Below are 14936 nucleotides of genomic sequence, written 5' to 3'. Positions count from 1 at the left end.
CCTTTAAAATGGATGAATAAAGATAATACAGCTTATAAAGTTTTCTATATACAAACTCCAAATCAGAAACGTTTGGATGATATGAAATATGTGGTGGTGGTGGACCCATAATGATTCTGATGTTTTCTTTGACCAACATATTTCATGTTTTGTGTGGTCAGCATTATATTATTTGTTAATATATATCCATTCCGACATTTAAGACCTGCAGCATTTTCCAAGAAAAAAAAAAGGTTGGGACAGGGCAGTTTATTCTAAATGTAATATAATCAGTCATTTTTCTAGCCACTTTTATTGAGAAATGTCAGAGGATGAAAACATGAACATTTCCAATTCACTGAATATTTACGTCAATCATTCAGAAGCACAAACAGTGTGGTACTCTGTGGTAAATCTGTGTCAGGTAGGCAGTTCTCAAAAACTAAATGACCATGCTGGAAGGAGACAAGTGAGTGAAGTCACCAAGACACAACTCTGGAAGGATTTTTGGCTTCTGTGGGTGTGAGGGGAGAAACTAAGAATCATGCAACATTTTTACTTCATTTTACATATACTCCCAACTTTTTTCTGATTTGTGGTTGTTTTCTGTTGTATTTCTGAAATTACAGAACTGCTATAAAGAAAAGTGTTAACATTTTATTGTTTTTTTTAACACTTTGTAGAACAAATGTAATCACCAAACTCATATGAAGAAAGAAAAAAATACACGAACATGTGCAGGAAAACTTTGATATACGTAAATATCGTACATTGAACAGAACAAAGCAGGCTGATTCAACTTTCCATGTTCTTTTGAAAATAATAATAAAATAAGATGTAACTTACTTTGAAATAAATAAAACGTAGCTTTGAGACACTGCTCCGTTCAGCCCCCTCACACTGTCTGCGTCTGTGAGCCAGCTGACTGCACACACACAGAGCTCGTCTGAAAAACTCAACATTTTAGACTGCTTTGAACAAGCGTCCACTGCTTTTTCGGCCATCTTTTTTGAAAATTGACCGTCCAAATGAAGGCCGAATCGCCAAATGGCTCAGATATTTAAGGCGCAAGTTTGAAAAAAAAAAAAATTGTTGGACTTCTCGAGCACTTTTAATCACAAGACAGACAAGATTTTTAACTAGTCATTGGTCTAGCAGGAGAAAATATCAACAGGACATAGGTCTGTGTCCTCGGATCGGTGGGTTTCTCTACTCCTGGCGCCGTATGTCCGCTCGAGCCAGTTGCTCCCTCCAGCCCAGGTCCAAATTTCCTGGTTATGTTCACTTGCTTCAGGCTGTGTGCTGTAGCATGTTTGAAGTCCGGTTGCTGGAGAAAATCACTAACAAGTACAAATTCTCTTACTAAAGCCCCTTTCACACCGGGCCAACATAGGTTTGCGTCATGCGGCATCATGACATTGCCAAGTTATGCAGCCTAACACCACAATACGCTGACGGACGCAAAGGACAACGTGAAACGGATGCAAAAAATTAAACATGGGTACCACTGGAATGACTTTGTATCAAACAAGCAGTCACTTGGAGAGAATAAGATGAGGAATAACACACATTGTGAGAAACTGTCAGTTTTGACATTTTGGCCGTGCGATGCATTTCTCTGTGCACAATCCAGTGAGCAGGTGCCTGAGTATCCAGTAGCTGGAGAAGGCCATGGGGACACGCACATTTCACATGGCTGCAGCAGATAGATTATTTTAGGAATGTAAGGATGGACCGGTTGTCTGCCTAAGTGGTTGTCATCCAGGTCCTAACGTGGTTCTCTGGTGCTGTGGATGCAGCAAACCGCTGCACCAGCGCATCCTCCCAGACTTGACTTGATCTGTACCCACAATCACTTTATGTAACTTGAGGATTACATTCATGCCTAATTAGTTCTTCATTATTTTCTTTTTTCAGCTGACAACAATCACCGCTTGAATCTTTTCTACCTTGCCAATGATGTGATACAAAACTGCAAAAGAAAGAATGCTATTGCCTTTCGTTCAGCCTTTGCAGAAATCCTTCCAAGTGCTGCCCATCTGATCAAGTAAGTGCACAAATTGTGTATTCATCTGTTGTGTTGGATCCACATTAGATCTGTTTATATTTGAGATTGGGGTGTAATTGAGCACAAAACCCAGAATTTTCAGATTCAATCACTTTTTCCATTTTTGAAAACCAGGAATATTTGCCTATGGTCTTGCATAAGAACACTCAGTTGTAATATGAACAGTACCAGTTAATAAAAGTAGCCTTTCATGTCATAACATTGAGTCAATAATAATACTGATCCAGTAAAATAGTCTAAAGTTTAAAGCTTCAAATTCTTTTGTCAAAAAGATGACATTGTCCATGGAAAAAATAAAGGGGGGGGAGGACTGCATATGCGCGCTTTTTCTTCAATTTCTGGAGCTGATATGGAATTGTTCTGTGTGTGCGCGGTCTATTAGTATCCCACCTTATTATTTTTTCAAAAAACATATGGATTTGAATCACGTGTGATTACATCAGATATGCTTGAACCCTCGTGGGCATGCGAGAGTTTTTTCACGCCTGTCGGTTACGTCATTCGCCTGTGGGCAGTCTTTGAGTGAGGAGTCGCCCACCCTCTCGTCGATTTTTTTCATTGTTTAGGAATAACTCAGAGACTGCTGTTTTGTTTGATCAAATTTTTTTCAAAACTGTAAGGCACAACTGAGTGGACACCATTCGATAAATTCAGCTGGTTTTTGATAAAAATTTTAACGGCTGATGAGAGATTTTGGTCTGGTAGTGTCGCCGTAAGGACGGCCCATGGCGCCTGACAGCGATCTGCGCTTCGAGGCGGCAGCATCTCGCCGTTTCAAGTTGAAAACTTCCACATTTCAGGCTCTGTTGACCCAGGAAGTCGTCAGAGAACAGAGAACTTTCAGAAGAAGTCGGCATGAGGAGTTTATTCGGACATTCCATTGTTAACGGACATTTTGTAATGAAAGAATGTGCGGGCAGAGTCGCATGTCGGGCTGGACCCGACCGTGGGGGGTTGCGTCAGGAAAAACACCTCCGTTGGAAACCTTAACGGGCAAGTTGGAACATGCCCAAGCTGTTAAACAATTTCTCAGTTACTCACTTGTTGAAAGCCATCAAAAGCCGCCTGAATTTTACAAATGGTTTTCAACACGGAGGTGTTTTTCCTGTCGCGGCGCACACAGATTTGCCAAGTTGTCACGGAAACAACTTGGCGAATTTGCGCGCACGTCTTTCATTAAAAAATGTCCTTAAACAGTGGAATGGCCGCATAAAGTCCTCATGCCGGCCTCTTCTGAATCTTCTCTGTTCTCTCACGACGTCCTGGGTGAATTAAGCCTTAAATTAGGATGTTTTCAGGTCAAAACAGGCCGACGACGGCGCCTGGAGGCGCTGCACGATGTCCTGCTCTGTGGGAAGTCCTTACAGCGACAGAAACACCCCATAATCTCTCATCCCCCATTAAACTTTTCACCGAAAACCAGCTTAATTTCTCGAATAGTGTCCACTCGGATATTCCTCACAGGTCCAGAAAAAATGTTGATAAAGCAATGCGCGCCGTCTCGAGCAGCGTGTGAAACAAAGGAATTCAGCCGAGAGGGCGGGACCACATCTCACTCAAGGCCTGCCCACAGGGAAAGGACGTCACCGACACGCATGAAAAAACTCACGCATGCGCACGAGGGTTCAAGCATGATTGGTGTAATCGCATGTCATTCAAATCCATATAGTTAAAAAAATAAAATAAAAGGGTCAGTTTATTATCTAATAGACCTCGTGTGTATATATATATATATATATATATATATATATATATATATATATATATATATATATATATATATATATATATATATATATATATATATATATATATATATATAATTTTTTTTTCACATAGCAGCTTATAATAAAAAGTAGATATTAATACAGAACCTGAACTGTTTCGTCTGGTGTTTCATCATTTTTACAACACATAAGATCTGTGAGAACTTTATGCATTGTGGGGGAGGTAACTTTTATTTATTTATTTATTTATTTATTTTTTAAAGGGGAAAAAGTCATCCCTTCTATAGCCTCAATATTATTTACTATATCCATTCTTGCATGGGGGGGGGGGGGGTCCAGGAAGTAACGTGTCTCTCTGGTGCTTTTTTTTTTTTTTTTTTTTAACAAGCAAGTATTAGCATATCAAACATATATTCATCAGATTACACAGTGGGAAAACTGCAAAGACAGGTCAATATTAAGTATGTCTTAGTAAAAAGTGTGTAATTTTGCCTATGTACACCATCACAATGGAGTTGAAATGAAACTATAAAGATGGGCTTGTAGTGTGGATCATTTAAATTCTCAGGGTTTAATATATCACATTAACTATTTAGGAATTCCAGCCATTTTGGTGCACAGTTTCAGAGTCTGTATGTAACTGGACAAATTAACTATAATTACCATATCAATATAAAGCAGCACTTTTACAGCCACTTTTCTTTACACAAGTCAGGAGATAGTTACATGAACATTGCACGTCATGGAATCTGTCTTGGGCTTCAATTGAGAAGACATCATTAAGAAAACCAAACGATGGGACACAGCCAGTCTTGATGCCTGAATGATTATAAAATTTATGAGAAAGTAGAGAGGAGTACAAGGAGATGCGGCATAAGGCGAAAAGAGAAGTGGCAAAAGCGAAAGAAAAGGCATATTATGAGCTGTACAAGAAGTTAAATAGTAAGGAAGGAGAAAAGGACTTGTACTGATTGGCCAGACAAAGGGACAGAGCTAGAAAGGATGTGCAGCAGGTTAGGGTGGTAAAAGATACACATGGTAATGTGCTGACAAGTGAGGAGTGTGTGCTGAGAAGGTGGAGGGAATATTTTGAAGAGCCGATGAATAAAGAAAATGAGCAAGAGAAAAGGCTGGATGATGTGGTGAGAGTAAAGGAAGTACAAGAGATTAGTAAGGAAGAAGTGAGGGCTGCTATGAAGAGGATGAAGAGTGGAAAGATAGTTGGTCCAGATGACATTCCAGTGGAGGCATGGAAACGTCTAGGAGAGATGGCAGTAGAGTTTCTAACCAGATTTTTAATAAAATCTTGGAAAGTGAGAGGATGCCTGAGGAGTGGAGACGAAGTGTGCTGGTTCCTATTATCAAGAACAAGGGTGATGTGCAGAGCTGCAGTAAGATACAGAGGACAGGGTGAGATGGAAATGATTGATCTGCTGTGGCGACCCCTAATGGGAACAGCCGAAACACAAAGAAGATTAGGGGAACCTGAAAGCTCTTAAGCGAAATCATTAAAAAGAAAAAGTTGTTAAAGATTATCCATCTTACTTTTATATAGACTCTGCTAAAATTGTAAAAGGAAATAAAATTGCTGATTATTTTAATGATTATTTTATTAATGTTGGTAAAAATTTATCAAACTCAATTGTAACTACGGCAAAGTGTTCTATGGACAACTGTAAAGTAATTAATAAAATTCAGGATTCAATGTTTATTAGAGAAACGGATGACAAAGAAATTCTTAATATAGTTCACAAAATTAAGGGAAAAAAATCCACTGATAGCGATAGCTTTGATATGGTTTTGATTAAGAACATTAGTGACTGTATTATCAAACCTTTAACATATATTTGTAATCTGTCACTCATGACTGGGAAATTTCCCTCCAGAATGAAATTGCTAAGGTGATACCACTGTTTAAATCTGGTGATAAACACATTTTTTTCAAATTATAGCCCAATCTCTTTGTTACCACAGTTTTCTAAAATTCTGGAAAAAATATTTGTAAAGAAGTTGAACGATTTTATAGAAAAACATCATATACTTAACGAACAACAGTATGGTTTCAGAAAAAAATCGAACAACGTCTTTGGCTTTAATACAGCCCCTGGCAAAAATTATGGAATCACCGGCCTCGAAGGATGTTCATTCAGTTGTTTAATTTTGTAGGGAAAATAGCAGATCAGACATAACACAAAACTAAAGTCATTTCAAATGGCAACTTTCTGGCTTTAAGAAACACTATAAGAATTCAGGAAAAAAAATTGTGGCAGTCAGTAACGGTTACTTTTTTAGACCAAGTAGAGGGAAAAAAATATGGAATCACTCAATTCTGAGGAAAAAAATTATGGAATCATGAAAAACAAAAGAACGCCCCAACACATCACTAGTATTTTGTTGCACCACCTCTGGCTTTTATAACAGCTTGCAGTCTCTGAGGCATGGACTTAATGAGTGACAAACAGTACTCTTCATCAATCTGGCTCCAACTTTCTTTGATTGCTGTTGCCAGATCAGCTTTGCAGGTTGGAGCCTTGTCATGGACCATTTTCTTCAACTTCCACCAAAGATTTTCAATTGGATTAAGATCCGGACTATTTGCAGGCCATGACATTGACCCTGTGTCTTTTTGCAAGGAATGTTTTCACAGTTTTTGCTCTATGGCAAGATGCATTATCATCTTGAAAAATGATTTCATCATCCCCAAACTGACTGTGAACAACCAACATCTTTTGCAACATTGCGTGATGATTTACCCTCTTTTAAGAGTTTGATAATCCTCTCCTTTGTTTCAATTGACATCTCTCGTGTTGGAGCCATGATTCATGTCAGTCCACTTGGTGCAACAGCTCTCCAAGGTGTGATCACTCCTTTTTAGATGCAGACTGAGCAGATCTGATTTGATGCATGTGTTAGTTTTGGGGATGGAAATTTACAGGTTGATTCCATAATTTATTCCTCAGAATTGAGTGAGTCCATATTTTTTTCCCTCTGCTTGGTCTAAAAAAGTAACCGTTACTGACTGCCACAATTTTTTTTTCCTGATTTCTTATAGTGTTTCTTAAAGCCAGAAAGTTGCCATTTGAAATGACTTTAGTTTTGTGTCATGTCTGTGATCTGCTTTTTTTCTGCAAAATTAAACAACTGAATGAACATCCTCCAAGGCCGGTGATTCCATAATTATTGCCAGGGGTTGTAGACTTTGTGGAACAAGTTACAAATGTAATAGAGAAGAAGCAATACAGTGTTGGGGTTTTTTTTTTTTTGTTTGTTTGTTTGTTTTTTTTTTTGATTTACAGAAAGCATTTGATACTATTGATCATACCTTATTATTGGAAAAATTACAGATGTATGGTATTAGAGGACTGGCCTTTAACTCGATAGCTAGCTATTTACGTAATAGATATCAGTGTGTTCATCTTGGTGGGATAAAATCCTGAATTTTTGTGGATTACGTGTGGGGTGCCCCAGGGGTCAGTCCTCGGGCCATTATTGTTTTTGTTGTATATAAATGATATAGGTTTGGTTTCTAAGTCTTTAAGTTGTATTTTGTTTGCACTGTGATCAGTAGTGGGGATCATTTGAGACAGCTCTTGGACTTGGTGGAGAGGGAACTGCCAAAATTTAAATATTGGTTTGACTCTAATAAATTATCACTTCCATCCATCCATTTTCTTCCGCTTTATCCGGAGTCGGGTCGCGGGGGCAGCAGCTCAAGCAAAGCCGCCCAGACCTCCCGATCCACACACACCTCCCCCAGCTCCTCCAGGGGAACCCCAAGGCGTTCCCAAGCCAAGGGACATGGTCGAACGCCTTCTCCAGATCCACAAAACACACGTGGACTGGTTGGGCGAACTCCCATGAACCCTCGAGCACCCGATGGAGTGTGTAGAGCTGGTCCAGTGTGCCGTGACCAGGACGAAAGCCACACTGCTGTTCCTGAATCCGAGGTTCGACCATCGGTCGAATTCTCCTCTCCAGTACTCTGGAATAGACCTTACCGGGGAGGCTGAGGAGTTTGATCCCCCTATAGTTGGAACACACCCTCCGGTCCCCCTTCTTAAACAGAGGGACCACCACCCCGGTCTGCCAATCCAGAGGCACTGTCCACGACCACCACGAGATGTTCCAGAGACTTAAGGTACTCTGGACATTTTTCATCTACCCCAGCAGCCTTGCCATCGAGGAGCTTTCTGACCACCTGGGTGACTTCGTCCTGGGTGATGGATGAGTCCGCCTCTGAGTCCCCAGTCTCTGCTTCCTCTTCGGAAGACGTGACAATGGGATTGAGGAGATCCTCGAAGTATTCCTTCCACTGCCCGACAACATCCCCAGTCAGGGTCAACAGCTCTCCACCCGCAACGGTGCGGGTGGAGAGCTGCTTCCGTCTCCTGAGGTGCCGGACGGTTTGCCAGAATCTCTTCGAGGCCGACCGATAGTCCTCCTCCATAGCCTCCCCGAACTTCTTCCAGACCCGAGTTTTTGCCTCTGCGACCGCACGGGCTGCGGCACGCTTGGCCTGCCGGTACCTGTCAGCTGCCTCCGGGGTCCCACCTACCAACAAAGATAAGTAGGACTCCTTCTTCAGCTTCACGGCATGCCTTACTGCCGGCGTCCACCACCGGGTTCAGGGATTGCCGCCGCGACCACAGCTGTGAGTGGCCGCATCGACAATGGAGGTGGAGAACATGGTCCACTCGGACTCCATGTCTCCAACCTCCCCCGGGATCTGGGAGAAGCTCTCCCGGAGGTGGGAGTTGAAGACCTCGCTGACAGAGGGTTCCGCCAGTCGTTCCCAGCAGACCCTCACGATACGTTTGGGCCTGCCACGTCTGACCGGCTTCCTCCCCTCCCAGCGGATCCAACTCACCACCAGGTGATGATCGGTCGAAAGCTCTGCCCCTCTCTTCACTCGAGTGTCTGAGACACGTGGCCGAAGGTCAGATGATACGACTACAAAGTCGATCATCGACCTCCGGCTCAGGGTGTCCTGGTGCCACGTGCAGTTATGGACACCCTTGGGCTCGAACATGGTGTTTGTGATGAACAAACTGTGACTAGCACAGAAGTCCAACAACTGAACACCACTCAGGTTCAGATCGGGGAGGCCGTGCTTGCCGGTCACCCCCCTCCAGGTCTCACTGTCGCTGCCCACGTGGGCATTGAAATCCCCCAGGAGAACAATAGAGTCCCCAGTCGGAGCGCTATCTAGTACCCCTCCCAGGGACTCCAAGAAGGTCGGGTACTCTGCACTGCCGCTCAGCCCGTAGGCCGAGACAATGGTGAGAGACCTGTCCCCGACCCAAAGGCATAGGGACGCGACCCTCTCCTTCACTGGAGTGAACTCCAACACATGGCGACTGAGCTGGGGAGCAATAAGCAGTGCGACCCCAGCTCTCCACCTCTCCCCATGGGCAACACCAGAAAAATGAAGCGTCCAGCCCCTCTCCAGGAGTTGGGTACCAGAGCCCAAGCTGTGCGTAGAGGTGAGCCCGACTATCTCTACTCTGTATTTATCAACCTCCCGCACAAGCTCAAGCTCCTTCCCCCCCAGCGAGGTGACATTCCACGTCCCAACAGCCAGGGGCTGTGAGCATGGACCGGGCCGCCAGGCCAGCTGCCCTCGATCGCCACCCAATCCTCTCTGCACCTGACCCCCATGGCCCCCTCTGCAGGTGGTGAACCCACAGAAGAAATTATCACTTCATTTCACTAAAACTAAGTGCATTATATTTGGAAATAAGCCTAGAAATTTAAGCAGTAAATTATTGTTGAATGGCATTGAAATTGTATCTCAAACTAAATTTCTTGGAGTTTTTGTTGATAAGCTTTGTTGGAAAACTCATATAAACCATATTGAGTCCAAAATATCAACAGTTATTGCTGTCTTGTACAAAGTACAATACTTTCTCCCCCAGCATCAGTTGGTTTCATTGTATCACTCATTCCTTGTCCCTTATATGACTTATTGCATTGACGTTTGGGGAAAATACATACAAAACAAATACTAATTCAATATTTCTGTTACCAAAAAAAAAGCTATAAGAGTGATAAGTAAAAAACCATATCGTGAACCAACAAATTCATTGTTTGATCGTCTTCAGTTTTTGAAATTTTATGACTTGGTTGATTATCTTAAAATACAGATAATGTATAAAGTTAAAAATGAACTCCTGCCTCAACATGTCCAGGAGCTGTTTAAAATGATATTGGTATTTGATAGAATAAAATTTGATAGAATTTGATATTGGTATTTGATAGAAGAAAGATTCGAACTACTGCTAAAGGTCATTGCTTTTCGGTAAAGGGTGTTAGAGTGTAGAATGATTGTTTAGATACAAGTATCTAGTACATTGGCTTGTTTTAAAAGACTGTATAAAAATAATATATTAACTTGTTATAGTTTAAATAATTAAGTAAATTGCCTGTGTGGCTATTTTTTGTTTGTCTGTTGTATTACTTTGTTTCACTGCATTACATTACTGACTGGCATTTTTTTGTGTGTGTGTTTATTTTTTGTTTGTACACAGAAACTGATGTACAGGGTGGGCATTTATAAGCTTCTGCTTCTGCCCACACCCTTTCAGCCGCACAAAGTTGGTAAATTTTGTTTTGTTCTATACGTTTTAATTTTTGACTTGTTTTGTAAATGAGAAATTTTGTTTGTGCGTGCTGAATAAATCATTCATTCATTCATATGTATAGTATTGTTTTAACTTAGTAGAGAAGCTTGAATCTTCGACTGGACTGGGTTGCTTGACGTGAGGACGTTTCACTTCAAATCACAGAAGCTTCCTCAGCTAAAATTCTTGCTCTGGTAGTCTGACTTCTGTCTTGACTCTTGTAGAGAAGAATAAACCAGAAGCCAACAAAAGCTGGAGTTTTTTAACCTAACCTGACCCCACTTACCGAGAGGCTGACTGCTATAGGCTAGTGACTAAACAATAGCTCTAATTAGCACCTATTGTGCTCTAGTTAGCACTCTCCTAATGACAGGACAGAAGCCTCCCCTGATGGCTCCCTTGACGACTCTCTCCTGATGACGTGAATGACTCATTACCATGAACAAAAGACTGAAACTGCTTTGACCTGAGTACCACATTGTAAACAGGGGACAAAGCGTGTCTGAGACCCGCTCCGCGGTTAAGGCTGGGTTTCAACTGTTTTACAAAGAATGCTTCCTTGACACCTCTCTCAAACCATTTCTTCTCTCTGGCTATGATTTTAACTTCCTTGTCCTCAAACATGTGGTTAGTGTCTTTCAGGTGGAGATGAACTGCAGACTGAGGTCCACTGGCGACCTCTCTGCGGTGCTGGTATAGCCTCTTGTGTAAAAGTTGCTTCGTCTCACCTATGTAGTGTTCATTACAGTTTTCCTGACATCTGATATGATACACTACATTGCTCTGTTTGTAACTAGGGATCCTGTCCTTAGGGTGAACTAATTTCTGTCTCAAGGTGTTGACTGGTTTAAAGTAAACTGGGATTTTGTGCTGTCTGAAGATCCTCTGTAGTTTTTCCCCTACTCCTGCTAAATAAGGGAGAGACACTCCTCTTCTTCTTGTCTCCGTCTCCTGTCTATCTGGTCTCTTTGTTTTCTGGGACTTCTGCACTTTGTCCAGGGACCAACGTGGGTACCCACATACTGTGAGGGCTTTCTGTACAAGTTGTTGCTCTTTAGCCCTTCCCTCTGCAGTTGTGGGCACCTGTAGGGCTCTGTGTTGAAGAGTCCTGATCACCCCGAGCTTGTGTTCAAGTGGGTGGTTTGAGCCAAAGAGCAGATATTGGTCAGTGTGAGTGGGTTTTCTGTAAACCTCTGTCTGGAGCTGCCTGTTCTCTCCAATCGTAACATCACAGTCCAAGAAGGCTAAATGGTTGTTTCTGGCATCCTCACGTGTGAACTTGATATTGGAGTCCACCGAATTGATGTGTTCTGTAAAGTCCTCGACCTCCTGTTGCTTGATTTTAACCCATGTGTCATCGACATATCTGAACCAGTGACTGGGAGAGATGCCCGTGAACGACGTCAAGGCCGTCTTCTCCACTCGCTCCATGTACAGATTGGCCACAATGGGGGATACCGGAGACCCCATCGCACAACCATGGATCTGCCTGTAGTAATTCCCCGTAAACAGGAAATACATGGTGTTAAGACAGAGCTCCAAGAGTTGGCAGATGTGGTCTGGTGTGAGTTTGGTCCTTTCAGGTAGAGACACATCTTCTAGCAGTCTCCGCCTCACAGCTGAGATGGCCTCAGCGGTGGCGATGCAGGTGAACAACGAAGTCACATCAAATGACACCATAGTTTCATCTGCCTCCAGCTGCAGGTCCTTGATTTTGTTCACAGAATCTTGTGTTCGCCACATGGTGGTCTGAGTTACCCACTAGAGGAGCCAAAATCCACTTGAGGTGCTTGGCCAAATTGTATGTGATGGAATCTGTGCTACATACAATAGGCCTGAGTGGCACGTCCTGTTTGTGGATTTTGGGCAGTCCATAGATGTATGGAGTGGCGTCCCCCGGATATAGTCTGTAATATGTCTGCCTGTTGATGAGTCCCTCTTTCTCCAGGTTTTGGAGGCAGCTAATGATTTTCTTCTTATAGCCACTCGTGGGGTCTCTCTTCAGACGTTTGTATGTACTGGAGTCATTGAGCAAGTTGATCTTGGCCTTGTAGTCCGATGTGTTCAGGATCACCGTGCATCTGCCTTTATCTGCTGGCAGGATAAGGATGCTTTGGTCCTTCTGCAGTGCTGCCAGAGCTTTCTGTTCTTCTCCTGTGATGTTGGACGGAGGAGGCTTAGCACTGTTAAGCGCTGCTGTGACTCTAAGTCGGAGGTCCCAAGCTTCTGACTCTGACAAACTGTTATGTTTAATGGCTGACTCTACTGCAGTGATGTAATCTACTGTCGGTATATGTTTAGGGGTCACTGAGAAATTTAGTCCTTTGGTGAGCACATCCTTTTCTGTCTGTGTAAGAACCCTGTTGGAGAGATTCTTTACCCAATTTTCCCTGTTGTCACTAATTTGTCTGGGTGTATCTTTAAAACTACTCCCACTGAAAGTACACCTTTTCTGCACTAAAAGGTTGTGAAACTTCCTGATTTGCCGCTCCTTACTTTTTAAATGCTCAGCCATTTGAATTTTAACTATGAACTTTGTGATCTTATTATGGGCCTCTTCCCCCACTAAGGTTTCTAACCTTTTGTAAAGACTATCAAGATTATTTTGGAGGTCTAATATTTTAAAATGAAGCTTTCTAATTCTAAGACCCAAAATCCTCCTAAGGTAACTGTGCTGGATCTTTTCTGCTGTGTGGCCTGCTTCTAGTGCCTTTTGCTTCATGCATTTGGGAATAACATTTTGTTTGCATCTTAGGTTAAATCTTAAGTGGTTTCTAAAGTTAGCTATCTTTTTAGCAGTCCTTTCCAAAAAAAAAAAAACTCCAGCTTTTGTTGGCTTCTGGTTTATTCTTCTCTACAAGAGTCAAGACAGAAGTCAGACTACCAGAGCAAGAATTTTAGCTGAGGAAGCTTCTGTGATTTGAAGCGAAACGTCCTCACGTCAAGCAACCCAGTCCAGTCGAAGATTCAAGCTTCTCTACTATGGAAACCACCTGGACAACTGAGAGCCTACACAGAAATATTGTTTTAACTGCCAGTTTTCTGTTTTAATATGAATGATAAAAACTTTTTCTCACCATGAGTGAGACAAAAGTGGTTGTGTGAAGCCATTCATTGTCAAACAACTGTGTTTACTCTTTGTTTGTTTTTTTAATCATAATGACAACAAAGTACCCAAGTGACCCTGATCAAAAGTTTACATACCCCAGTTCTGAATACCGTGTATTGCCCCCTTTAACATCAGTGACAGCTTGGAGTCTTTTGTGGTAGTTGTGGATGACGCTCTTTATTTTTTCTGATGGTAAAGCTACCCATTCTTCTTGGGGGAAAAGCCTCCAGTTCCTGTATATTCCTCGACTGTCTTGCATGAACTGCACATTTGAGATCTCCCAAAGTGGCTCAATGATATTAACGTCAGGAGACTGAGATGTCCACTCCAGAACCTTCACTTTATTCTGCTGTAGCCAATGACAGGTCGACTTGTCCTTGTGTTTTGGATCGTTGTCATGTTGGACAATGATCCAAAAGACGTACCTTCCGGGTTGAGTGCAAATTTTCCTCATCACTGGATCTACTTGGAAAAAAAATCTGCCAGTTTGTGTTGAAGTTCTTTCAAGTCAGTCATGTGTTCATTGAAATAGTATTAGTCTTGGTGCTTATACTGTGCTAATACTTATACTGTAAAATGTTTGTGTTATTGCATATGGTCTTTTTGCTATTGACGTGAATCCTGTCATACTGTTATGTTGCATTGTCAGGGATGCGAAGGTCCGTAAATCAGTGGAAAGGATCTTTTCAATATGGGAAGAGAGGAGTGTGTATTCAGAGGAGCTCATTTCCCAGTTCAAAGCCAGCCTGAATAAAAAGGACAAGGAGCGAGAAAAGACAAAAGAAAAAGAAAAGGCAAAAGAAAAGGAGGCTTCCCTTCCAAATGGTCAGTTTATTTACTTTTTCTTAACAGTATATTGAAGTGGTCTTCCTAATCAAATCTTAATGAGTCTTAGAATAATCAATTCTGTTGAAAATGGCTTGTATATACCTTTGAGTGTCATTAAATTGAACCATACATTTATTTTTTCTGCAGTTCCAGAAAAAGCTACCACTAAAGCTGCCCTCAAGTCTAAGATTGTTGCAGAGTTCACTGTAAGTCCCATGTTGTTACTTTGCTGATTCAAGGTCTTGTTTGTTAAATGTGTCCAAACCTGTATTATCAACACTGCAGAAGCTTTTCATCTTTTCTCCTTTACCCTCCATTTCTCCACAAGCCCCAGTCCCTCATTGAACAGTTGTCACGGTACAAACGAATAGTTTCAGAAGAGGCGTACAGAGAAAAACAGCTGACCACCCTTCGGGTAGATGTCTGCAACACAGAGGCCCTCAAAAGACTGAAAGGTCAGATGTCACTTTACAGTGTCACACATCTTTATGGTCATAATATCACAAACAGTGAAAACTGTTCACAGCAAGATATATGGATTGCCAAAATAGCAAGAACATTAAAAATCTGGAAACAAAATTTTATCAACAAAAGTTATATAAAAT

At 41.9% G+C, this 14936-nt stretch overlaps 1 protein-coding gene across 2 annotated transcripts in view; it reads left to right on the top strand.

Annotated features, from left to right (window-relative positions):
- LOC117514315 (threonine--tRNA ligase 1, cytoplasmic-like) overlaps positions 1-14936 on the top strand; it is a 110696-nt gene that overhangs the window by 50589 nt on the left and 45171 nt on the right. For both annotated transcript variants that reach the window (XR_004561856.1, XM_034174699.1), the window contains exons 2-5: positions 1897-2026; positions 14153-14328; positions 14479-14537; positions 14660-14786. Coding sequence is in view for 1 of the 2 variants with exons in the window: in XM_034174699.1 (XP_034030590.1) it covers positions 1897-2026; positions 14153-14328; positions 14479-14537; positions 14660-14786 (492 nt within the window). In the remaining variant the exon portion in view is untranslated. The remainder of the gene's footprint in view (positions 1-1896; positions 2027-14152; positions 14329-14478; positions 14538-14659; positions 14787-14936) is intronic.

This window comes from Thalassophryne amazonica, chromosome 7, assembly GCF_902500255.1.
Source record: "Thalassophryne amazonica chromosome 7, fThaAma1.1, whole genome shotgun sequence".
Classification (NCBI taxonomy): domain Eukaryota; kingdom Metazoa; phylum Chordata; class Actinopteri; order Batrachoidiformes; family Batrachoididae; genus Thalassophryne; species Thalassophryne amazonica.
Note: the sequence above shows the minus strand (reverse complement) of the source record. Positions and strands in the feature narration are given on the sequence as shown.